This window comes from Alexandromys fortis, unplaced genomic scaffold (genome assembly GCF_014885135.2).
Source record: "Alexandromys fortis isolate MF-2015 unplaced genomic scaffold, M_Fortis_MF-2015_v1.1 scaffold_12, whole genome shotgun sequence".
In the NCBI taxonomy this organism is placed as follows: domain Eukaryota; kingdom Metazoa; phylum Chordata; class Mammalia; order Rodentia; family Cricetidae; genus Alexandromys; species Alexandromys fortis.
In genome coordinates, this window is record NW_026067937.1 from 4,848,182 (window position 1) to 4,872,706 (window position 24,525).

The 24,525-nt window shown below is 45.7% G+C and overlaps 1 protein-coding gene and 1 non-coding gene across 8 annotated transcripts in view; both read left to right on the forward strand.

The window, feature by feature from the left end:
• Tcp11l1 (t-complex 11 like 1) overlaps positions 1-14,305 on the forward strand; it is a 39,176-nt gene extending 24,871 nt beyond the window's left edge. For all 7 annotated transcript variants that reach the window (XM_050147007.1, XM_050147005.1, XM_050147010.1 and 4 more), the window contains 3 exons: positions 7,144-7,325; positions 9,821-9,993; positions 11,347-14,305. In XM_050147007.1, coding sequence (XP_050002964.1) covers positions 7,144-7,325; positions 9,821-9,993; positions 11,347-11,549 — 558 coding nt within the window. In that variant the 3' untranslated portion in view covers positions 11,550-14,305. The remainder of the gene's footprint in view (positions 1-7,143; positions 7,326-9,820; positions 9,994-11,346) is intronic.
• A 3,758-nt stretch (positions 14,306-18,063) lies between these two features.
• LOC126504725 (small nucleolar RNA SNORA73 family) lies at positions 18,064-18,254 on the forward strand. Its single transcript, XR_007592697.1, has one exon. It is a non-coding gene; the product is annotated as a small nucleolar RNA SNORA73 family (small nucleolar RNA).
• The last annotated feature ends 6,271 nt before the right edge of the window (positions 18,255-24,525 follow it).

Below are 24,525 nucleotides of genomic sequence, written 5' to 3' on the forward strand. Positions count from 1 at the left end.
GTGCGCCACTACACCTGGCTCACCATTTTTTTTTTTTTTTACCATTTCTGAGTATACAGTTGAGTGGCAATTAAAAGCACACACCATTGTGCAAACATTGTCATTGCAGAATGTTTCCATCCCCACAGACGATGAGACTACCCATCAGTCAATGTGTGGGTTTGGATGAAAATGACCCCCATAGGTTCATATGTTTTATGAACTGTTTGGAAAGGATTAGAAGGTATAGCTTTGTTTGAGGAGGTATGTCACAGGGAAGTGAGCTTTGAGGTTGCTTTTTTTTATTTTAAGATTTATTATTTCATAATTATGTGTACCTGTGTCTGTGTGGGTTTATGCATGTGAGTGCAATACCCACAGAGGTAAAAAGAGAGCATTCCATCCCCTGGACCTAGAGTTATAGGCGGTTGTGAGCCACCATGTGGGTGATGGGAATCAAACCCAAGTCAAAAGCAGCCAATTCTCTTAATCACTGAGTGCAGTTAGACCTTTTCATCAAGACCATTGACTCCCCAATAATGACATGCAGACTTATTAATTATGAAAGTTCAGCCAATAACTTAGACTTGTTTTAGCTAGCTCACATAACTTAGATTAACCCATTTCTGGTAATTTACTTTCTGCCTTGTGATTTCATTACCTCATCTCTGTATTTTCCATCCTGCTTGTTCTGTATCTCCTGGTGTCTCTCTCCTTCTTTCATGCATCCTCTGTGCCTAGAAATCTCACCAAGCTATTGACTGGTCAGCTTTTTATTAACCAGTCAGAGTGACATCTTCACAGTGTGCAAAAAGACTATTCTACAACATTTCCCCTTTTTTGTCTAAACAAAAAAAGAAAGATTTTAACTATAATATAGTAAAATTATATACAGTAACAACAATTATCAAGTAAGAATTACATCCATAGTGTCCAGTCCATTTGCATTCTGCAGACTTGGAGAAAGCACTGTATCTATCATCTATCCTATGTTAGTCTAAAGTTTTAATCCTAAACCATTTTTTGTCATAACTTGTATTACTGTCCTAAAAATATCTTTTTAGATCTTAAAACATCTTTCTATATAAAGAACTTAAACTTTTATTTTTTTACCTTTATAAATTTCTGTTATGTAAGATTGTTTGTTTTGAATTTAGTAACAAAGGAAACTGTAATTATATAACTATCTTGTCTTCAATTCCAGAGATGTGAGAAGGATAAAATACTACTTGAGTAAACAGGAAGTGCAGAGCAAACAACTTCTAAAACTATAGAAATGACAGAGACATCTGATTGCCTGGACAGTCACCCAAGGTTCCTCTGTAATGTTGGGGCATCCATCTTTGGCCTATGGGCCTAGACTATCTGACAAACTTCTCTGTGAAGCAGGAATTTTGAAGGACTGTAGTGTCTTGTCTTGACAAAGTTCAGCAGTTGCTTTCTTTTGTTTCCTGCTCATCCAATTGGGAGAGAATACTGTCAGAAGTCAAGGCAAGGATAGTATTTTGCGCAGTGACTAACTTTTGCCACAAAGAAAGCAAACTCCATATGGAGATTCTTCAGTGCCCATCATCTCCGAAGTAGATTGGTGCTACCAGGAGCAGATGTGTCTCACTGTCGTGAAAAGCCTTATTTTATTAAAACATATTAAATATCTTAAATGCCATATCCTGTAGATCTCTGAAGTGTTTGAAGACCACCTGTCTATCTAAAATATATGTGTTTGACCTTAAAAACATATCTAACATGACAACAAGTTTGATTGTTATTGGTGACTAACTACTAACCTGCATTTTTTATTATCTTAAATAATTTGTAGTAATAACTTTCTTTTTTTTTTTTTTTTTTTACAGGGTTTCTCTGTGGTTTTGGAGCCTGTCCTGGAACTAGCTCTGTAGACCAGGCTGGTCTCGAACTCACAGAGATCCACCTGCCTCTGCCTCCCAAGTGCTGGGATTAAAGGCGTGCGCCACCATCGCCCGGCTAGTAATAACTTTCAATGTCTAGGAATTTACATTACATTGTTAAATGAGCTCCTTAGGTACAATACCTTAGACAACAGTAGAAATATAGCTGGGTGGTGGTAGCCTTTAATCCCAGCACTCAGGAGGCAGAAGCAGGTGGATCTTTGTGAGTTCGAGGCCAGCCCAGTCTATAGGAGCTATACCAGGACAGGCTCCAAAGAGACAGATAATTTCTGTCTTGAACAACAAACAAACAAACCAAAAAAAAAAAAAAAAAACACGGTAGAAATGTTTGTTTAGTATTTGTAACACCAGGTTTTGGTGTTACACCCTCGATACTGTACCAAATGCGAGTAGGGCAAGGCCTGGAGATTAAACAGAAGACACAGAGAGACCAGGGTCATTCAGATCAGGTGAATGCCAGTTCACCAGCATTGGGGGAGTCTTTATCTAGCTATCTGCAGCACTAGGACCCCTGCCCAGGCAGGTGGGAAATTACCATATCAATAATGGAGTGAATGCCCTACAGCTAATCACCAGGCCGGGCAGGGGAAATACAGGAACCAGCAGAATGCTTAACCAGGCGGCAGGGGAAATACAGGAACTAACAGAATGCTAGTCATCTGACTAGAAACTGTATGCGCCCCAGGAATAAGGGCTGAATGCTTGGTCATGTTGACCAGAAATTGTCCTCGAGATGCGCCCCAGGAATAAGGGCAGACCAGGGCCCTACAAGTATTTTCTAACAACAATGACCTTAAATTTGTATCAGTATACCAAAATATCTTAAACAAGAGTAGAAACATAAATACAAAACATATAACAAAAATAACCTTAGATTTGTATTAATATACAAAATTCATACTACAGTAAAATATTTAAGACTAGTAGTTGCTTTTTTAGTTTAAAAGTAGATTCATTAATCCACCCTTTTATCCTGTCAGTTCTGTATTCCCCTTTTTCTTTTCAGAATGAAATCCCTGAATCTAATCTTCAGTTTTTTTTCTGATCATGACCAATAACAACTTGTACCAACCCCCTTAAAATGATGATGAACATCCATAACCAACAGAATGGCCAAAAACCCCAACCCATCTCTTGGGAATGTGGGCATCATGGTTTTTAGACTGCTGCCTACTGTCTAGGGGTTCTGGAATCTTTGGGGGACCCTGAGTGTATTTGATTGGCCGATATCTGTGCAAATCTGAATATAATCTACACTGTTACCCTGCTTTTTAAAATGTCTTAGAGCCACTTTATATACAGCCTTAGTGTTTTTAAAGGCTAGCTGTTTATTAACTGTCCTGCTTCTGTGTCTCCAGTTAACCTATTAGATGTCTGTGTTAGTCTGGAGACAAAGTTTTGAAATAATTTAATTGGTCCTTGTCTTATATTAGACAATTTCTCAGCCTGGCTGTTAGAAGATGGAAGCCTATTTTAGGCTTTTTTGGCAGTTGTATTAATTTGGACATATGTTGCCGTATTAAAGTCTGTTGATTTGCCCCTGTATGAGGTCCCTCACCTGCAAGCATTTCATATGAAATAGAAACTTGTTGAGCCCTGTTTCTCTCAGCTGTGGCCTGACATTGTTTTGCAAATTTGGTTTTTTACAATAGATAGGGTTTTTCTGACAGACAAGCTTTGGCTATCTGCATTTAATCCCCTGGGGGCAGAGCTTTTATTGCTCTATTTTTAAAATAGCACCTGAGTGTATGGAGCCCTTGGACCGCACTGAGCACAAGCAGTTTTTAATTTTTTGAGTAACTTAAATGATATGGGAGTATGTATCCTAAGCAGATTTTTTTGAGCTTCTCTTTGCTCTATTACAGGACATAATTGAAATCCTTGCATTTCTCACCCTCTATTAGCAGCTTCTCTGATACAAGCGTGTAAAGGAGAGCTCTTTTCTAATGTTGGGTGTCTGCCTCGCCTTTGGAGCTCCTTGTACCATAGGCAGATCTAAGCCAGCTATGACAGTAGGAAGAGAATTACCCTTCTGGTAAGAGTCGCGGATCCACGACTGAGGTCACCACCTCTTTTAAGCCTTTCAGCTCCTTTTGGATTTTATCACCACGTCCCTGTCTCTCAGCATTGCTGGTTATTAACAAGAGAGGTGAAGACTCCTCTTTATAGTTCTCTCGGTCATTAGGCTCTGACTGATTGTAACCACTCAGTTTCATAAATTCATCTAGCAACTCCCCAGTGGCATGGAGGGTATTGTCTCCCTTCTAACTGGCTCAGACGGAAATATCTCCTGCTGTTTGGGATTTAAGTCCAACCTTTTCTGGCTTAGCATCCAGAAACGAAGCATTTCTGCAGATACACTTCCTGATTCATAATTGTAATAACGTTGTTGAATCTTTATCCCGACTTCCTTCCATGTTGCAGCATCTAAAGTCCTGTGCTCGGAAAACCGAGGGCATAGCTGCTCTGTACATTTAAATAATTTTTGTATCTGATGCTGCTATACTCAGGCTCCCTTGTCCTTTAATATAGCTCCAATCAGTTGTATAACCATTTGATTCTTCTTCCTTGTCCCATATATTTATTATGTACAAATTTTTACTTCAGACTTTTATTTCCTGCTTCTCTCTCTTTTAAAATTTTACTACTTATTTTTTAATATTTATTTATTTATTATGTATACAACATTCTGTCTGTGTGTATGCCTGCAGGCCAGAAGAGGGCACCAGACCCCATTACAGATGGTTGTGAGCCACCACATGGTTGCTGGGAATTGAACTCAGGACCTCTGGAAGAGCAGGCAGTGCTCTTAACCTCTGAGCCATCTCTCCAGCCCCCTGCTACTTATTTTTGAACACTCATTAGTCACCGATCCACCTGTGGTGTAACTATCTTGCGGTTTCCTCATGCTCTCCTCCATACGTCTGGTCACTCTTCCATAGTTTTCAGTGGTCACCTATCAGCCCCATGTTGGGCACCATTATGTCAGGGACCAGCCCAGACATAAATTATCTCTCATACCAGAGTGGAGGAAATAAATGAAGACACAATTTACACAACAGTATCGGGAGGGAGTTTTAGTGATCATTTAAATTTTGAAATCACCCGCGTTTATTTTCCAAGCATCTTTAATATCAAGGTAAACTGGGGGGGGGGGGCAGGTAACACAAACGTTATTAGCGTTGTTTCCTAGGTAGCAGGGGATGACTGAGGTCACGTCTGTACCTATTTTGTCGTGTCTATGCCTATTGTCATGTGGACTGAAAACAGCTCTTTCCCAGGCAGCCTCCTAACTTAGAACAGAAGGAGCACGTCAGTATCGCTCTGTGTGCACTGCGTTTCCTTCTCAGACAAGCGCTGTGACTGTTTCCACTCTGGCTGTTGTGCACGCTGCTTCTTTCCACACTGCATCTTGTGCACACTGTGGCCGGACCCAGGGCCTTCTGAGTACTTGTAGCTGCAGCAGTCATGCCAGGGGGTGAGTGGTGAGGGAGTCTCCGTTTTTCTGGTGTGTGGCTTCCGCAGTCTTCTTTGAAGCTCCTGTTCCTATTTCTAGCTTCAGCTCCTGCAGCTTCTATAAATCTTTCCTTCAGAAGCTGCCAGCTTTCCTCTTGCCTCTGGTTGCCCTGCGGTACGTGAGAGGCCCTCAAGGTGCTGCTGGCTTGTTGGGAAGCATGGCTCTAGGAGCGGCAGGAAAGCTTCTGGTGGTTTTCCCTGGGACTGCTTCTGTTCTTGGCATTTAGTCGTGGAGAGCTTTTGCATCCTTAAGTCAGGTCCTGCCAAAGTCAAGTGGTATCACGGTCACAGTCACGTTAGCAGTGAGACAGAAAGAGGCCGCTGGAAAGTCTGTTATAGCAAAGCTGTTCATGACAGAGGCCTTGCGGTCTTCAGAGATTGTTTATCTTCTAAGAAGTTTGGGCTCTGACTCCATTTTGTTTTGTTTTTGTTTTCAACACTGCAGCCTAGGCTAGCCCCAAACTCCTGACTCAGCCTTCCCAATGCCAGGGTTACAAGCATAGTCCACTCCATCTGGTTTGACCCTAAATTGCTAATATATTGGATTAGCTTCTTACAGCAAAGCAGGTTTCTAAAGCTTGCTTGATTAGCCTGTAAAACTCAGATCTAAGGCAGGTGTGGGTGGTGCACATTTTTAATCCCAGGCTTTGGAGGCTGAGGCAGGTGGATCTCTGTGCATCCAGAGCCAGCCTGGTCTACAAAGTAAGCTTCAGGACAGCCAGAGCTACATGGTGAGATCCTGTCTCCATACACCCCTAATCCTCCAAAAGAAAAGAAAACAATCAAAAACCTCTTAGCTGAATCAATCAACATCCACTTAGCCTTCCTGCTGCTCTTCTCTCAGTCCTCGCCGTCTCCAGTAGTTGGGATCTGGGCTCTTTAACTGTGGTGTCTCTGGCAGGAAAAGACTGTTCTTTAATGCCAGAGGCAGTCCACCTTCAGGGGCGGTGAGTGGCCCTCAGCTCTGCTCACTGTCATTTTTTATTGTTTTCTTTATCTCCCTAACTGAGGTGCTTGTTGTTATTGTTTGTGGTCCCAAGACAGGGTCTCTCTTCACAGATGCTGGCCTTCGACTCAGCAATTCTCCTGACTCAGCCTTCTGAGTGTGTTTGTGGGGGCGGAGGGTGGAGTTCAGAGGCGGAGCCACCGTGCCCAGTTTGCCCAGTGAGAGTCTCCTTTGTGCTGTGTGTACTAAGGCTCTGCTTCAAGGAACTCTTCCCTTTTATCGGCACAGGGACTTCCTGGTTTGTGGGGACAAAGATAGGGTCACAGGATTTGGATGTTTCCCTTTCAAATCTGGGACCATCGGTCCGGACACGTGGGCCGGTATTGGCCACTCTAGCTCCATCTCACCCTTCCCTTCCTACCACTGGACCTTCTACTGAAATTGTGGCTCTCAGCCACGCCCCTGCCGGTCGGGTTTCTTCTTTCAAGGAGTTGTATAAAGAGAACCCCATTTTTGCATAGCCTCAGAGAGTAAAGGAAGCTTACCTGAGGTCACACTGCTGTGAAGGAGTAGTCAGGATTTGTCTCCAGGCCTGCCTGAGCTTATGCTTAGAGCTCTGCCATCCCCGAAAGGAATGCCGGGGGGGGGGGGGGGGGGGGGGGGGGGGGGGGGGGGGGGGGGGGGGCACCACAGAGCAGGCGGAGGCGTGGCGCCACTGCCGTCTGCTGGCCAGCGTGAGTCTCTGCTCGGCAGTAACGTGTGTGTTCATTGCAGACCCTTTTGATGGACCAGTCTCGTTTCCAAGAGCTCCAACTGCAGCTGGAGCAGCTGGCCGTCCTGGGAGCGGTGTTGCTCGTCACATTCAGCACCGCTGCACCTGGAATCTCTGGCCACGCTGACTTTGCTGAGAAACTCAAGATGACGGTGAAGATTCTGCTAATGGACATGCATCTGCCGTAAGTGACTGGGACCCTACACTGGATGGAATTGTAGTGCACCATGGGAGTTTCCCAGTGCAAGGCCTTGAGGAGCTTAGAAAATGTTCTGCCTACCTGCAGTTCAGTCATGGCTGTCATGCCCCAAGTTTCAGGGAACAGTAGGTTTAACAAGACTCTTAGGGATTGTGGTTCTAGATGTCTGTGCTCAGGACCCACAGTGAGTAATTCAGTTTCCGAGTCCTGTACACCCTCACACACGGAATTGAGTAGCTGTCTCCCAAGGTGGAGCTTACCCTGTGTTAGCCTCTTTCTTTCTAACCTAGTCTTATTTACCAAACAATAAACAAAATACCCCACCGACTTCCACCCACTGAATTGCTTTTACTACCAACTTGTAGTGAAAACCACAGCCTTACAAAACCAGTGTAACCTATGCCTCGGCCCCAGGACAGCCAGTTGGTCCAGTGTGGCTCTTGGGAGAGAAAGATCACAGAAGAAACAAACTTTACCCTCCAGGGCACACCCATAACCTGATCTCCCTGCCCTTTGCACACACCTCCTAGGAGTCTTGTGCCCGCCATGAGAATGTGTCATTTGATCATGTCTCAAACTTCACATTGTAAAATATCTAGGAGGTGCTCCCTGAACATAGCCAGACGTGATTCCCATGATTCACAGCACAGACCTAGCTTTGAATACTTCCAGAAAGCCCTGGGTTTGAGAAGGCTTCATGCAGAGACTCTAAGAGGCTCTTTGGCTCTCTGAGTCAGGGTTCTACTGCTGTGAAGAGACACGACTCTTACAAAGAAAAACATACAGTTCAGAGGTTCTGTCCCCTGTCATCATGGGAGGTGTGGGGTAGCATGATAGCACGTAAGCAGACGTGGTGCTGGAGAAAGCCAGGAGTTCTACATCTAGATCCACAGGCAGCAGGAAGAGAGGAGCTACTGGTTTTGTTTTTGTTCTTTGTTTTTTTTTTTTTTCGAGGCAGGGTTTCTCTGTAGCTTTGGAGCCTGTCCTGGAACTAGCTCTTGTAACCCAGGCTGTCCTCGAACTCACAGAGATCCACATGCCTCTGCCTCCCGAGTGCTGGGATTGAAGTTATGAGTCGCACTGGCTCATCCTTACAAAAGGAAGGATTGTACTACTGAGTTTGTACAGTGTGTAGGTGTGGTCAGTGCCCCGTGGGCCATGTTCAGATGTCGTGACAGGTGGGACAGGTGGTTGACTCAGCCAAGGACACTGCTGAACTGAGGCCTAAGCTGAGGCTGTCCCCAGGTTCAGCCTTTGCTGTCCCCTCCATTTCCTGCCAGAGCAGATTCCTTGGGAGCACTGGCTGCTCAGGCTGTACGGAGCAGCAGCAGCAGCGAGTCCTGGGCCTGCCCCCTACTTCCAGAAGTCCAGAGACTGCTGCTCTGCAACCGCAGACAGCTGAGAGCCCACAGCTGGGAAGAGAACACCCCCAGGGGCAGCAGCAGGAGCCTGTCCTGTCTCACAGCTCCTCCAAGGAGACAAGGATGTTTGTTTTTCTCTTCTGGATTGTTTTTTCTTTTTTTTTTTTTTTTTTGTTAAGATTTTATTTATTTATTATGTATACAACATTCTGTCTCCATGTATGCCTGCATGCCAGAAGAGGGCGCCAGATCTCATTACAGATGGTTGTGAGCCACCATGTGGTTGTTGGGAATTGAACTCAGGACCTCCAGAAGAGCAGGCAGTGCTCTTAACCACTGAGCCATCTCTCCAGCCCCCTGGATTGTTTCTTCTAAAAATGTCTAATGTCAGCTGGTCATGGTGGCGAATACTGTGATCCTGGCACCTAAAAGGTAAAACAAGAGGACCAGGAATTCATGGCTAGCCTTGGCTACCTGTGAGCCTGTCTCAAAAACCAAACCAAAGCAGGTGCAGAGGGTTGGAGATATACAGTTGGCAAAGTGCTTACCATCAATGAGGTTTTGGGCTTGATTTCCATGTGGGAAAAGGAAACCAAGGACTCAATGAAAGGGTTTATCCCTACTCTTGTCCCATAGCTACCAAACTTCTGGTTTCTGTGTGTTCCTTTGAGGTGTTGGAAGATATAAGTCGGTCCAAAGCTTATTTTGTCACATTGGCATGAGCAAGACCCTATGCTCTGAGGCCTGGGGATGTAGCTCTGTTGGTGAGTGCACATCTAACATGTATATGTGTAACATGCATGTAGCCCTCATCCCCAGTGCTATAAAACCTGGTGTGGTAGCTCACAGCTGTAATCGCGGCACTTGGGGAGTAAAGGCAGGAGCATCCAAAGTTCAAGGTTATCCTCAGCTATATACCCTGTCAACAGACAGACAAACAAAACCCACCGTGGTATGATTAGCCAGGGATGCACAGTCTAGGAGGTGAAGGCACAGGGAAGAGAGCCACAAGTCCCCACAAAACTCGGTGCTGTCCCTCTTGCCAGGACGGGGCAAGTGACTAGCACTTTGTATCATGAGGCTTTGTTTTCCTGGCTCCCTTTCCCTTCTTTGTTCTAGTTCCTTCCATCTGGAAGATGCTCTGACGTCCATTGGGGAGAAAGTGTGCCTGGAGGTGAGAAGCTGCCTCTCCCTATGTGGATCCTCTCCATTCTCCACCAATAAGGAGACTGTGCTCAAGGGCCAGGTTCAGGCCCTGGTCAGTCCTGATGACCCAATTCGCAGGATCGTGGGTACGTTTGGGGGACAGTCACTCGGAGGGTGTCTTAGTTCCTTTCTATTGATGTGATGAATACCATGACCAAAAGCCTCTTGGGGAAGAAGAGGATTTAGTTTATCTTAGAATTGTCAGATCCCACTCCATCACTGAGGGAAGGCAGGACAGAAACTCGGGGCAGGGACTTAGAGGCAGGAACTAAAACAAGAGCCATGGAGGAATGCTGTTTACTGGCTTGTGCTACATGGCTTGCTCAGCCTGTTTTCTTATACAGCCAAAGACTACCTCTCAGAGAGGCAGCAACCACAGTTTTCTGGGGTATCCATGTTAATCATTAACCGAGAAATGGCCAGGGTTGATGGTGCACCTTTAATCCTAGCACTGGGGAGCAGAGGCATGTGGTCTGAGTTTGAGGCTAGCTTCATACAGAGAGCCCCAGGACATCCAGGACTGCACTGAGAAACCCCGTCTTGAGGAGAGAAAGAGAGACAGAGACAGAGGCACACACAGAAGGAAGCAGTGCTGAGCTGAAGACAGCGGGAGTTAGTGGGGCAGGACTCATCCCTCTATCCTTTCTCTTCCTCCTCTTTCCTTCTGACCTTCTCGGCTATGGAAATTGAGCCCAGGGTCATGCACTCTACCATGGGGCTGCAAGGTCTTGATGGGATAATAGATTTATAATTGTGAGTTACTGTTTTTAGACAAATATATTGATATCGATTCTTGTATATTGATACAAAGTTAAATTATATTGACTATTGTATGCATGCATGTTTCTACCTCTGTTTAAAATATTTTTTATGTATTGACATATATTGTATTGATATATATATTGTATATATTTACCATATTGCAGTGTACATTTCTACCTCTGATTAAGATACTTATATAATGTTTGTGTATTGATATATTTACCATATTGCAATGTATATTTGTACATTGTTTATATTTGGAGGTCATTATCCTCATTTGTTACACAGTCGTTTATTGTCTTAGTCTTTAAGTTAGATAGATATTGAGAATTATATAGATTAATAGTCATCTAAGTTTGTCATTTATAATTAGACTAATCAGGTTCTTTAGATATATAGAGATTATACTCAGTATAGATAGATAATCTTCAACCTCTTCAAAGAGCTGTAGAAAATGGCCTTTAATATAACTCAGAGTTTTGTGATAGTGAGACACAATTGCCTCCTTCAGCAAATCCCTGTGTGCTTATGTGTTCTTCCCACTGAAATGCAAAGTTCTGCAGATCTGATCTAGGGGTGACTGGAAAGACCGCCCCTAGGAGGTGACCCCTAGGAGTCAGTTAACTGAAACCTAGTCAGACTTGTCTAACCCCTGATCACTCTTCTTTCCACCACAGAGTCCCGAATTTTGACCTTCTTGGAGACATACCTTGCCTCTGGTCATCAGAAGCTACTGCCTACGGTGCCAGGGGGCTTGGGTCCCATTCAGAAAGAGCTGGAAGAAATTGCAGTGAAATTTGTGCGCCTGGTCAACTATAACAAGATGGTATTCTGTCCTTACTATGACACAATCCTCAGTAAGCTCCTTCTCCGCCCCTGAGGCGCACGGCTGCCGCAGCACCCCCTCATGTCCTCAGAAGCCCGCTGTCGCAGTGCCCTGCTGTGGAGAATGGCATGGGGTACGCTCCTGTGTAACAGCACTGGTTCCGTTAAACACACGAAGACCATAGTGAGTGTGTCGCTGAAGGACTCACGGAAGGGCGCACTGAGCTCTGTTCCGTATTTACAAGTGCAGGTTTACAAACTCAAGAAGCTTTTGTTCTCTTGAGTTTATAGGTAGCGTCTAGCTGTGATCAGTTGACTGCCACTGTCTCTGCTCCTGCTGCATCAGCTTGGAGAAGCCAGCTCTCCAGGGAGCCTGGGACCTCTCTTGTGGGTCATTCCTTCTCAGATAGCCCAGGCTGGCACGTAAGCCATGACTTGTTCCCTTGCCCCCCCTTACAGCATTCCTCCCGGCATTCTTTCCCGGGACCGTTTTTTGGGTTTTTTCCAAGACAAAGTTTCTCCATGTAGCCCTAGCTGTGGAACTAGCTCTGTAGTCCCAGCTGGCCTAAACTCACAGAGATCTGCCTGCCTCTGCCTCTGCCTCCCCAGTGCTGGCATTAAAGGTGTGCACCACTAATGCCTGCCCCTTGTTGGTGTTTTATGACCAGGCTGTCTATAGCCTTACAGTGTCCTGTTCCACCCCTTCCCCACCTCCATCCGTTGCTTCTTAGGTCCGGCCTAGCCAGTGCTCCGAGCCCTTTTGTTCTTCAGCAGAGTTACTTTGATAATATATTTTGTCTAATTTATTATTATTATTTTTGAAACAGCATCTCTCTCTCTCTCACACTGGCCTAGAACTTGCTATGTCGAACAAGCTGACTCCAGACTTGTATGAATCCTCCTGCCTCTACTTCATACATGCCAAGGTTAGAGGCCTTTGCCACCATACCCATTGGATAGAACTTGATTTTTAAAAGCTTGTTTTGTTGATTGGGATGTAGTACAGTGGTTAGTGATTGTCTATTATGCACAAGGCCCTGGGATCCATCTCTTGCATCTGAACAATGAAAGATACACACATACACACACTAGGCATTGAGAAGTCATAAGCCCCTGTAGCTTCAGTTACTTGAAAGGTAGGAAGGGTGTTTTTGCCCAAGTATTATTATTATTATTATTATTATTATTATTATTATTATTATTTGAGACAGGGTTTCTCTGTAGCTTTGGAGCCTATCCTGGCTCTTGTAGACCAGGCTGGCCTCAAACTCACAGAGACCCACCTGCCTCTACCTCCCAAGTGCTGGGATTAAAGGCGTGTGCCACCACCGCCCGACTTAAAGAGTTCATCTTAAAAGAACAAGGATAGGGCCGGGCAGTGGTGGCACATGCCTTTAATCCCAGCTCTTGGGAGGCAGAGGCAAGTGGATTTCTGTGAGTTTGAGGCCAGCCTGGTCTGTAATGTGAGTTCCAGGACAGGCTCCAAAACTACAGAGAAACCCTGTCTCGAAAAACAAAACAAAATAAAAAAACAAACCCAACAACAAAAAGAACAAAGAAGAATACTGTCCCTTTGTCCTTGCTACAGCAGTGCTCCTGAGTCAGAATGGCAGCAGCTGAGGCTTATGGAGCCAGGCATGGTGACATGTGCCTGTAATCTTAGCTCTAGGGAAGCCGAGGCAACAGAACTGCAAACTGAAGGCTAACCTGGACTACATAGGAAAAGCCTCATTCAAAAGCAAGACTTGCTGGGCAGTGGTGGCACATGCCTTTAGTCCCAGGACTCGGGAAGCAGAGGCAGGTGAATATCTGTGAATTTGAGCCATCCTGGTCTACAGAGCAAGTTCCAGGACAGCCAGGCCAGGGCTACAGAGAAACCCTTCTCAAAAAAAAAAAAACCACAACACCGAAAAGATAGATGTATATAGTTTAGTATAACAGGAAGGAGAATAACTGAATAATCCACTGTAATAATCCAGATGAGCTGACAGGATTCTAATCAGAAATTAGATTTAAGTGTTCCGGGTAGAATAGCCCAACCTCACTAATCTAGGGGAGAAAGACAAGTCCCCAGTATTTGAGCAGAATTTAAGGAATTTGAGTGACCAGAATTCCTAACACACCATGTGACCAAGAGAATGCTTCGGATGTGGTTTAGATGATCTGTTAGAAAAAGCCAGGCGGTGGTGCGGTGGTGGCAAACGCCTTTAATCCCAGCACTTGGGAGGCAGAGCCATATGGAACTCTAGGTTTGGGGCCAGCCTGGTCTACAGAGCAAGTTCCAGGACAGCCAGGGTTAAACAGAAACCCTATCTTCGAAAAACAGAATATTTTCTGCACGGCTGGTGTATTTTAGAGAGGAGTGCTGTAGTAGAAGCAGAGCCGTGGCGTTGGAGTGCTCTCCCGCCAGACTCCCTGGACATTCACGCTGACACTCCCCACTGGTGACAGATGCAGAGTGCACAGTGACCCTGGCCGGGGAGCACACCTAACACCCAACACTTCAAGGCAGAGGCCGAGGCTAGCCTGGGTTACATTGCAAGGCTTCACCTGGAAAAGAAGAGGAAAGAATGGCTGAAGTGAGGATGACTTCTTCAAAGATGTGCGACCAGCGGCTCTAGAGCTGGTTTGTTTCCCAGTGAAATAATGTGCAGGGCGTGGGGAGCCACCTTTAATCCAGCACTCCAGAGGCGGAGGGACTTCACAAGTTCAAGGCCAGGCTGCTCTACACAGTGACTTTCCAGGCTGTCAAGGGATGCATAGTGAGACCCTGTCCTAAAAACAAATAAAGTGTGCTATGTTATGTGCTCAGATTGTTGTCGTTGCTTCTGGTACAGGGTTTTCTGTGTGGCCCTGGCTGCCCTAGAACTCCCTCTGTAGACCAGGCTAGCCTTGAACTCAAGAAATTTCCCTCTCTGCCTTGAGGTGCCTGCCAGCACACCTGGCTAGAAAGTCATTTAAGTTTAGCCAGAAGTGTATGCAAACACCTGAAATACCAGAACCTGAGAAGGGGCAGGAGGATTAGGAGTCCAAGGTCAGCATTGGCTGTCAGCATGTTTGACGTTTGACAGCCAATTTGGGCTAAATGAGGCCCTTTCTCAAAGTACCAAAAGAAGACAAACAAAAGTGTTAAGTTTAGGCTTCAGGACAGATTGTCATGAAGAGTCATTAGCTGTAGCCCTGGAGGTATAGATCCGTGGTCAAGAGCTTGATTAGCCTGTTAAAGATTGCATATTTGATCCTTGGTACCCCAAATCCCAAATCATTTTAATAACATAGAGACTTCTGCACACAAGCATAGAAGTAACTTGGAAGCTATTGAGAATGACTCTGGCAGCTGTCCTTGTGTGACTAGGGTCAAAGGCCCATTTCAGTATGAGTACTTTGCTCTGAGCCTTCTGCTCAGGAAGTGTTTGTAGGATTGTTAAATACACACTAGGGTTTGCTGTGGGGGAGGCATCGATTGCAGAGGTCACAAACAGGGAAAGCCTCCATGTTGTGGTACCGGGCCCAGCACTAGTAGGACAGGTCCTTGGGGGTTTTTGATTATTGTTTTAAGATTATTTTTGTTTACTGGTGTTTGCCTGCGTGTAAGTCTGTGCACTGAAGGCGTAAGTCACAAACAATCCCACAGCAGTTTGGAATTATGATTAATAAGGTGGTATTTATTTAAAGGGGAAAAAAACTTACAGATCACCGTCCCAGACAACAGCCCTCTGGGCAATCAGGAAGGAGTAAGAGAGAACAAGGAGGGAAGACACCGCTTTTTTAAAGAGAGAGACCACGCCCCAATGGGCTGGTATCTCAGCGGCTATTGGCTGGAGGAACGGAAGGACCTCCTGCAACAGTGCACCAAGTGCACATAGTGCCTGAAATACCAGAAGAGAGCATTAGAGCCCCTGGAACTGAAGTTATACTTGCTAGCTGCTCAGTGGGTGCTAAGAATCAAACCCAGGTCCACTGGAAGAGCAGCCAGTGCTCAGTAACCACTGAGCCATCTCTAGCCCAGTCCCAGGATATAAACAAAGGACGTGGATCTGCTTATAGGACTCAGGCAGAAATGATAAGATCGCTATTTAAGGGACTTTTAATCTATAATGATATGGCAAATTGGAAAATAAAAAGCTGGATTGAATGTAATCGCCTGTCATCTCAGCATTTGGGTGACTGAGGCAGTGTGAGGTTTGAAAAGTTTAATACCAGGAGAGAGATCAAAATGTAAAACTTAAAGATTTATTTATTTATTTTGTTTACAGTATTCTGTCTGCATGTGTGCCTGCAGGCCAGAAAAGGGCACCAGATTTTATTACAGATGATTGTGAGCCACCATGTGGTTGCTGGGAATTGAACTCAGGGTGTCTAGAAGAACAATCGGTGCTCTTAACTTCTAAGCCATCTCTCCAGCCCCAAAATGTAAAACTTTAAGACAATTCTGAAGAGAATTCTGAGCCCTCAGTCTCAGCAGTAGTGCTCCCCTCCCCCTGGGAATCAAGGATCTAACAGCTACACATGCAGTACTGAGATATTGGGAACTTTCCATCTCCCTGAATAGGGGCAAGATAAGCCTTAGGTGTTGACTCAGTTACCGATGTTTTGACTCAGGCCCTGGGAAAGGGGCAAAGTGACCCTCAGATGTTGCCCCTTACCTCTCATCTGATCTGGTAATGGCTCTCCAGCTGATTATTGGTAACAGCCCTTTTGAATAAGCCAATCATAATAGTCAAAGAACAACCCCCAGACACCCCTTTTGCTTCTGTGTTTTTTTTTTTCCTTTAAAAGTAGCCTGTACCAGCTATTCGGGGTCTTTCTGGCCTCTAATGCTGAAGGACCCTGTCATGACAGAATTAATAAAATCCTCATGCTTTTATTTACATCAGCTGTGGTATGAGAGATGGTCTCTTGGGGTGACTCCTCCTCGGTGACTAGACTCTAGGGTCCAACAAAAAGGTATCCTCGTTTTAGCTCTCGAACCCGGTCACTCTAAGAGGACAGGCTGGCAGCAATTTAGGTGGGAGTACCTCAAAAGTCAGAAGCTCATCTTATAGTGTGTTCAGTGAGGCCACTTCTGGGAGGTCCCTTTAGGGAAGAGCTCACTGGCATCTGTGCTTCTGAGGCTGAGACGCCTCCTCACATGGTGGCATCCTGCTTGGGACTCCTCTCCCCTCCAAGGATGGAAGCAGAGCTTTCTCTCAGGTGTAAGGTGCAGTCAACACTCACACAGCGGTCTTCTAAATCCCTAAAATGCTCCTAAGAGTCAGCACCCCCCCATTCCTAAACTGGTGGAGTTGGGACTGGGCATCTACAGACTCCCAGCTCAGCACCTGTGTATTGTCCTCTGCCGGGGTTTCCTTGGGAACGAAGGAGGTGTGGTTGGCGGCCATGGTAGTCACTTTGTGAAAGTAATTTAACTTAATTTTCTTTCTGAGCTTCTCATAGGATTATTAGAGCCAGAAAAAGTCCCCTTAGGTCATTTACTTAGGCAACATTTACTTGTGGGTTGTATTATGTAGCTTAGTGGTAGACTGCTTCTCTAGCAGCATGAAGCCCTAGGTCCCAGCCATACACATGCATGCACACACGTAGGCTCACGTGCACGTGCACACACACACACACATACACACTTGCACACACACCCGCACACGCACATGACCCCAGCAGATGGTCATTTACTCAAGAAGCATTCAACATTTCTCCATAGGTTGTGTGATGTCCTCTAGCAGCGCAAGGCCTTGATTCTTAGAAGCATCATGGCAATTAGATTTCACTTAATTACCTAACAGGTTTGCGCAGATGTGTCTTTCTGTGACACCATTTAGTTGGTGCTTCAGCCACGCGTGGGCTGAACCTGGCACAGTCAGCATCCCCCAGCCTTTTAGGGCTGATGGTCATGAACGGCAAGAGTAGTAAGTGCAGGCTCCTCGGCTCTCCCTTGGGTGGAAAGGAGAGTGGAATCTCAGGCAGGTGTTTGGGGTTTAGTTTTGCTAAATTTGAAGCAGCGGATGGGATTATCTAGCTACACAACTGATGTGGGAGTGTCATATATCAATCTGTTGATTTCATTGGCTGAACAATAAAGGAACTCCTTGGCCCTGATAGGTTAAAAGATAGATGGGAGGAGGAAACAGAATAGGATGCTGGGCGGAAGAGGAAGTGAGGTCAGACTCTGCTCTGATCCCGGACAGACCCGACAGCTCTGCTAGAGCAGAGACGCCATGCCATCCCAGGCAGATGCACGCAATGAAGCTCCTCCAACCTAGGATGGATGTAGGCTAGAATCTTCCCGGTAAGCGCACCTTGGGGTGCTTACACACACACATTATTAGAAATGGGCTAGTCCAGGTGCGAGAATTAGCCTGTAAGGGTTGGAGTTCACGGGCCAAGCAGTTCTTAAATGAATACAGTTTGTGTGTTGTTATTTCGGGCATGAGTTAGCCAAGTGGCCGGGGTGTTGAGGACACAGCCCCGCCGCCACTTCTATTTCAACACACAACCCAATATGAACACATTTCAGGGAGTGAGCCCTGCATGTGTAACTGTTAGCTGCGCTCAGTGAGTCAGGTGGAATGGAGCAGAGGTTGAGGCAGAGGGATCTCTTCGAGTTCAGACTGGTCTATAAAGAGAGTTCCTGCCCCGTGATGTACAGTCCCGTTCCACGACGTTGGAGATGAAGCTGGGCTTCGAGTCTGCGCCTGCATATTCCTACGGCTTCTCAGAGTCCTCTGGACCGTGACTGAGGAGACAAACCATGCAGGAAACAGTCTTAAACCAGGAAATAGGGGAATGAGACTGCGTGATTGGGAAACTGGATTAGAATTTATTTATGAAATAAAAATGTCCTGTTTTTTTTTTAAAAAAAAAAAAAAAAGAGTTCCTGTCCAACCAGGGCTAATAGTGAGGTACCAGCCTTGTCCCATCCCCTGTTTCCTCCTTGAGAATGGAGCAACAGCTCTGGCCATCTGTGACAGGGTGTAGACAGTGCTTGGGTGAAGTGTTAATCTGATTATTCCTCACCAATAGAAACCCAGGAGTCAGACATTGGGGTAAGAACCTGAAGACTAGGAGAAGCAGAGGAGCCCCCGGTCCTGACCTACCTGCTCCGTGCCTTTCTCCAGAGGGGCTGAGAGCCCTCCCCGCCCTGCCTGCCTTCCTGTCCTATCTGTCCTCAGTCCCGCAGAACTTCTGTGGATGATTTGGTCAGCTAGCAGCTACCTCTGCCCTTTGACTCGAAGTAAGCTTTATTTTCACACAACATTTGGTTGTCTTCTCCCTTAGGCCTCCGTATTTCCGTCTGGGAAACAGAAATGCTCCTGATTGGACTGGATTGGATAATGGGCATTCAGAAGCTTTGTGCATAAGAAAGGCCTGTAGCCTCTCCAGTGTCAGCAAAGTGTGTAATTCTGTCAGCATCCTTCATGTACTTCTGCTTAGTGCCAGGATGCAGTAGTATCCAGAGCTCATTTTATATTCAGGACTCTAGGGCGGGCTTCCTTCCTGAGCCCTCCTTAGGACTGGCGTTTATGTCCCTCATCTCTGGTGGTGAACCCCAGACTTTCTTCACATCCCGACAGCCCTCTCCACCCGTGACTTCTGCCCATCCCTGCTCTTACAGAATGAGTAACGTGTGAAGGGGCAGATGAGCAGGTGAATGCTAGCTGAGGCTGGGCTCTGAGCCTCGTGCACAGGCCCTCAGCCCACAGTCCACCTCCAGCAGGATTTGCGCTTGTGTGTCGGGCTTTGCTGGTTTCTCAGTGCACAGCCTCCTTGGTCGATTTTTACAGCAATGTCATGGTCTGGGGGAGGGGTAACCGCTAAGCTGTCCTCAGTATCTATTAAAGTCACTAGGGTTAGAATTGTCTCCGCAGTGAAGGGCACTTGTTGCTGTTTGCAAAGAACCCAGGTTGGGTTCCCAGCATTCACATGGCGGCTCACACTGTGAGGACCTGACTTGCAAACTCCCTTTTAAAGAGGGGGCTTCATCTTTAGCCACATAATGAGCTGGGGGTGGGCGACCTCAGCTCCAGAAACGTGCTGCCGTAGCAGACATTTGAACAGATGCCCTAAAAATGGCCAGTTAAGAAGATAGGGAGCAGGGTCATAAAATTTAAAAGGGTCCAGATGCTCTTGGGAGGCATCCTGTCCTTGAAGATACCTTGTCTGTTATTAAAGGCTCTTTGTTAGGTTTTCAGGCCCCCAAATTGACCAATGGGTTCAGAAACTGTTGGACCCTGGAGTCCAATCACTGAGGAGGAGTCGCCCCAAGAGACCATCCCTCACACCACGGTTGATGAGGATTTTATTAATTCTGTCGTGAGAAGGTCTTTCAGCATTCAAGAAGCCAGAAAGAAAGACCCCAAATAGCTGGTACAGGCTAGTTTTAAAGCAAAAAGCCACAGAAATAAGGGGGGAGTCTGGAGGGTGTTCTTTATTATGATTGGCTTATTCAAAGGGCTATTACCAATAATTGGCTGGAGAGTAATTGCCAGATCAGGTGAGGTAAGAGGAAACATCTGAGGATTACTTTGCCCCTTTCCCAGGGACTGAGTCAAAACATCTGTGGGCATCTGTGTGTTATCTCGTCCCTATTCCAGGAACGCAGCTCTATTTGGAGAACACTCACAAGGACTCAGGGAGATGGAAAGTTCCCAGTAGTTCAGCACGTGCATGTATAGTTGTTAGGTCCTTGGTTCCCAGGGGAGGGGGAGCACTACTGCTGAGAGGCCTCAGAGTTGTCTTAAAGTTCTACAGAACTACTTTACCCTATGCCCTCCTTACCCAATCCCAAGACGACAGGGCATGAACTTCCCTGATCACAGCATTTAAAAGTTCTCCCTCGCCGGGCGATGGTGGCACATGCCTTTAATCCCAGCACTCGGGAGGCAGAGGCAGTCGGATCTCTGTGAGTTCGAGACCAGCCTGGTCTACAGAGCTAGTTCCAGGACAGGCTCCAAAGCCACAGAGAAACCCTGTCTCGAAAAACCAAAATAAATAAATAAAATTAAAAAAATAAAAATAAATAAATAAATAAAAGTTCTCCCTCCAGGACTCCCTGCCGCACTTTCTGCACCCACCTGCTGGGGTGCTGGAGAGATGTTGGTCCAAACTTAAGCTTGAATATTATTAAAAACCCTCTTGTAATTTGCACTGGAAATCCAGCTCTGTGAATTTATCTGGGGACCAGAAACTTGGACATAGTAACACCATCCGCAATTCCTGTTCCAAGAGACCTGACACCCCTTTCTGACCTCTGTGGGCACCAGGCATGCACATACATACATGCAAAGCATTCATACACGTAAGTAAATCTAAAAAGATTTTTCACTTCAGAAATAGATGGTTGTAGAAATAACTCTCAGGAACTTAAACAGAGTTTTACCTAATGCCCTCATGTAGGTGTTCTCTTACATCTGTCTGTTGCACGGATAATAAAAACCTAGAGACAGTGGGTTCAACCTGAAGATCAGAAAAGCAAAGTAGCCAGCCACCAGAGAGACCTTTTACCTCTACCAAATCTTCAGACTGAAGTTGTGAGAATCTGTCTAACTCCACACCACTGAGTTCTGTCTCTTCCCCTTTATATTCCCCTCTCTTCCCAGCTATATCGCTCCTGTCTCCAGCTCCTTAGTGCTGGGATTAAAAGTGTGATCACAAGTACAGGGATCACCTTTATGTGAACTGTCTCTCTTTTTAGACAGATTTAATCTTGTGTAGACCAGGATGGCATTGAACTCACAGAGATCTGCCTGCCTCTGTCTCCAGAGTCCTGGGATTAAAGTTGTGCCACCATTCCCTGGTCTGTAAGACTGCTTTGCCCTCTGATCTTCAGGCAAGCTTGCTTTATTAAAACACAAATAATATCCCACTATGCCTGTCTTGGGTGTGTCGCCCTCTGACCTCAAGAACCAGGACTAAGATGTAGGCCGTGCATGATGGTGCCACTTGGTTTTGAAGGTGTGCCCAGTGCTAACAGCGCCAGGCAGATTTCACTTCCCTTAAACCTAATCACTTTTAGGTCTTCGTTTGGTCAGTTTAATTTTATTATTTTGTGTGTATGGGTATTTTGCCTGTACATCTCTATGTACCGTGTGTGTGTGTGGTCCTGCAGAGGCTGGAAGGCATTGGATCCTCTAGAACTAAAGTCACAGATGGTCATTGTGAGCCATCATGTGGGTGCTGGGAATTAAACCTGGGTCCTTTACAAGAGAAGCCAGTGAGTACTGTTAATCACTGAACCATCCCTCCATCCCACAGGTCTTTTTGTTGGGGGATGTCTAACTATATCAGCCCTGAACTCACAAAGGTCCTCCTGCTTCTGCCTCCCAAGTGCTGGGACCAAAGGCATGCGCCACCATGCCCAGTTTCTGCCTTTGCTATCTGAAGCCCTGTTGGCATGCTCCAAACAGAACTGTGGCAAGTGCTCAGACTAGGGGTCTTTTACAAAGTACAGTTGCTTTAATACATATTTCTACACAGCGAGATCCAGGACAGCCAGGACTTTTACGAAGAGAAACCCTGTCTCGAAAACCAAAAACCAAAATTTCTATCTCCACATGTGTGTATGCCTGAGTGTATGCATGTGCACCACATGCTTGGGGTAGCCTGTGAGGGTAAGAAGAGGCATCAGCTCTCACAGCTTGTCTGCGAGCCTCCATGTGGGTGCTGGGATTCAAACCTGGATCCTCTACAAGAGCAGCCAATGCTCTTAACCACTGAGCCGTTTCTGGCTCCAACAGTTGTTTTGTTGGAGAGAAAGCTGTTCCTTTGCTATGAAGGTTGGCCTTGAATCCTGGGCTTTCGCTCTCCTCTTGCCTTGGCCTTCCGAACACCTGGAAGTGCAGGCATGCACACCCATGTACCTCGCTGTCACCCTAGCTTCCATGCGTGGCACACTGATACCTGCATTGAATATTGAAGATTTAATTAATAGCACGGTACCAGGATTTTGTTTGAAACTCTTAGAATTTCTGAGGCTGGAGAGAGCACAGTGGTGATGTTGGACCCTAGAGTCCAATCACCGAGGAGGAGTCGCCCTAAGAGACCATCTCTCACACCACAGCTGATGTAAAAGAATGAAGATTTTATTAATTCTGTCGTGAGAGGGGTCTTTCAGCATTAGAGAGGCCAGAAAGACCCCGAATAGCTGGTACAGGCTACTTTTAAAGGAAAAAGCCACAGAAGCAAGGGGGTGTCTGGGGGTTGTTCTTTGACTATTATGATTGGCTTATTCAAAAGGGCTATTACCAATAATTGGCTGGAGAGCAGTTGCCAGGTAAGAGGAAACATCTGATGCTGAAATAGGAAGCGGCGGGGCTGCGTCCCCAACACCCCGGCCGCTTGGCTAGCTTATGCCCGAAACAACAACACACAAACTGTATTCATTTAAGAACTGCTTGGCCCATGAACTCTAACCCTTACAGGCTAATTCTCGCACCTGGACTAGCCCATTTCTAATGATGTGTGTAAGCACCCCAAGGAAGAGTCTAGCCTCCGTCCATCCTGGTGTCTCTGCTCCAGAGAGCAGAGCTGTTGGGTCTCTCCGGGAGCAGAGCAGAGTCTGACCTCACTTCCTCTTCCGCCCAGCATCCTATTCTGTTTATTCCACTCACCTATGTTCTAAGCTATGAGGCCAAGCAGTTGGTTTATTATAATTAATCAATTACCTTCCTCCATCAATCTGAGGGTCACTTTGATCCCTTTCCCAGGGGCTGAGTCAAATGAAGTCTCCAGGAGGCCTCCTACCTGGCACATACATCAGGAACTGAGTCAACATCTTAAAGGTTATCTTGCCCCAATTTCTGGAGAACATTCACAAAGACTCAGGGAAATGGAATGTTCCCAACATTTCAGGACATGTGTAGGTAATTGTTAGATTCCTGGTTCCCACAGGAGGGGGGCACTACTGCTGAGAGGCCTCAGAGTTGTCAGAAATGGCTTTAGAGTTACTTTAGAATTCTACATTACAGTGAGACCATAGGCTACTTTTGCAGAGGACCCAGGTTCGGTTCCCAGCACCAGCACTAGCTCACAGCCTTTCTTAACTCCTCCAGAGGATGCAGTGTCCTCTGGTCATGTTCCAGACACACATACCTGGACATAAAAATATTAAAAATATACCAATCCGTTAGAAGCTCAGTGTGACACTAGGAGCTACTGCCCTAAATGGAGTTTGCTTTAGGGTAGAAAGATTTAATTTTTGTATGTCTGTGCCTATGTGTGTGTACACGAGTGGCCTCGGAGACCAGAAAAAGGTATGAGGTCCCTGGAGCTGGAGTTAGGGTGGTTATGCACCACCTGTTGTGTGTGCTGGGAACTGAATTTGAGCCTTTTGGAAAAACAGTCTGTGCTCTTAACCACGGAGCCACCTCTCCAACCTCAGAAATGCCTTTTTAAAACAGAATCAGTGATTTACTACTGTGGAAGTGAACTCTTGGCATTTACACACTAACCACAGTCCTGTAGATATGCTGGCAAAAGTGGGGTTTTGGTTTTTTGGTGACATTGTTATTATTCTGTAGCTTGCTTGGTCTAACATGGAGCCTATTGTAGCTCAGGCTGGCCCCTCTCTAGGCATTCTCTGGTCTGTGTGGGACTACAGAGGTTTGATTTTTTGTTTCACTTTTTTTTTCAGTCTTACTTTGCTAAGGTTGGCCATACATTAGTGGCATCTTGTTTAAAAAATGGTAGTAAAAGACACAATTTGAAGCTGAATTTTAAGCACAGGATAATGTAATCACACCTGAATTATAAATGAATTATAAATGGTTTGAGTTGTATTCTCAGTATACGAGTTTCTTTAACATCGCAGCTCCATCAGGCTTTGGCCTTTGTCTTTGTAATTTTTTGTGTGTTACTCTCTTCCTTCCTGGGTTTGATCTAAGAAGCTTTTCTGGAGATGAGGCAGGAGGAGGTTTGTTTCCTTGCTAGTAATCAAGGAACAAAATTTAGTTCTTCTTCTGAGTTTTTCCTCACTGTAATTTGTTTTTTTTTTTTTTTTTTTTTTTTTTTTTTTTTTTTTTTTTTTTTTTTTTTTTTTT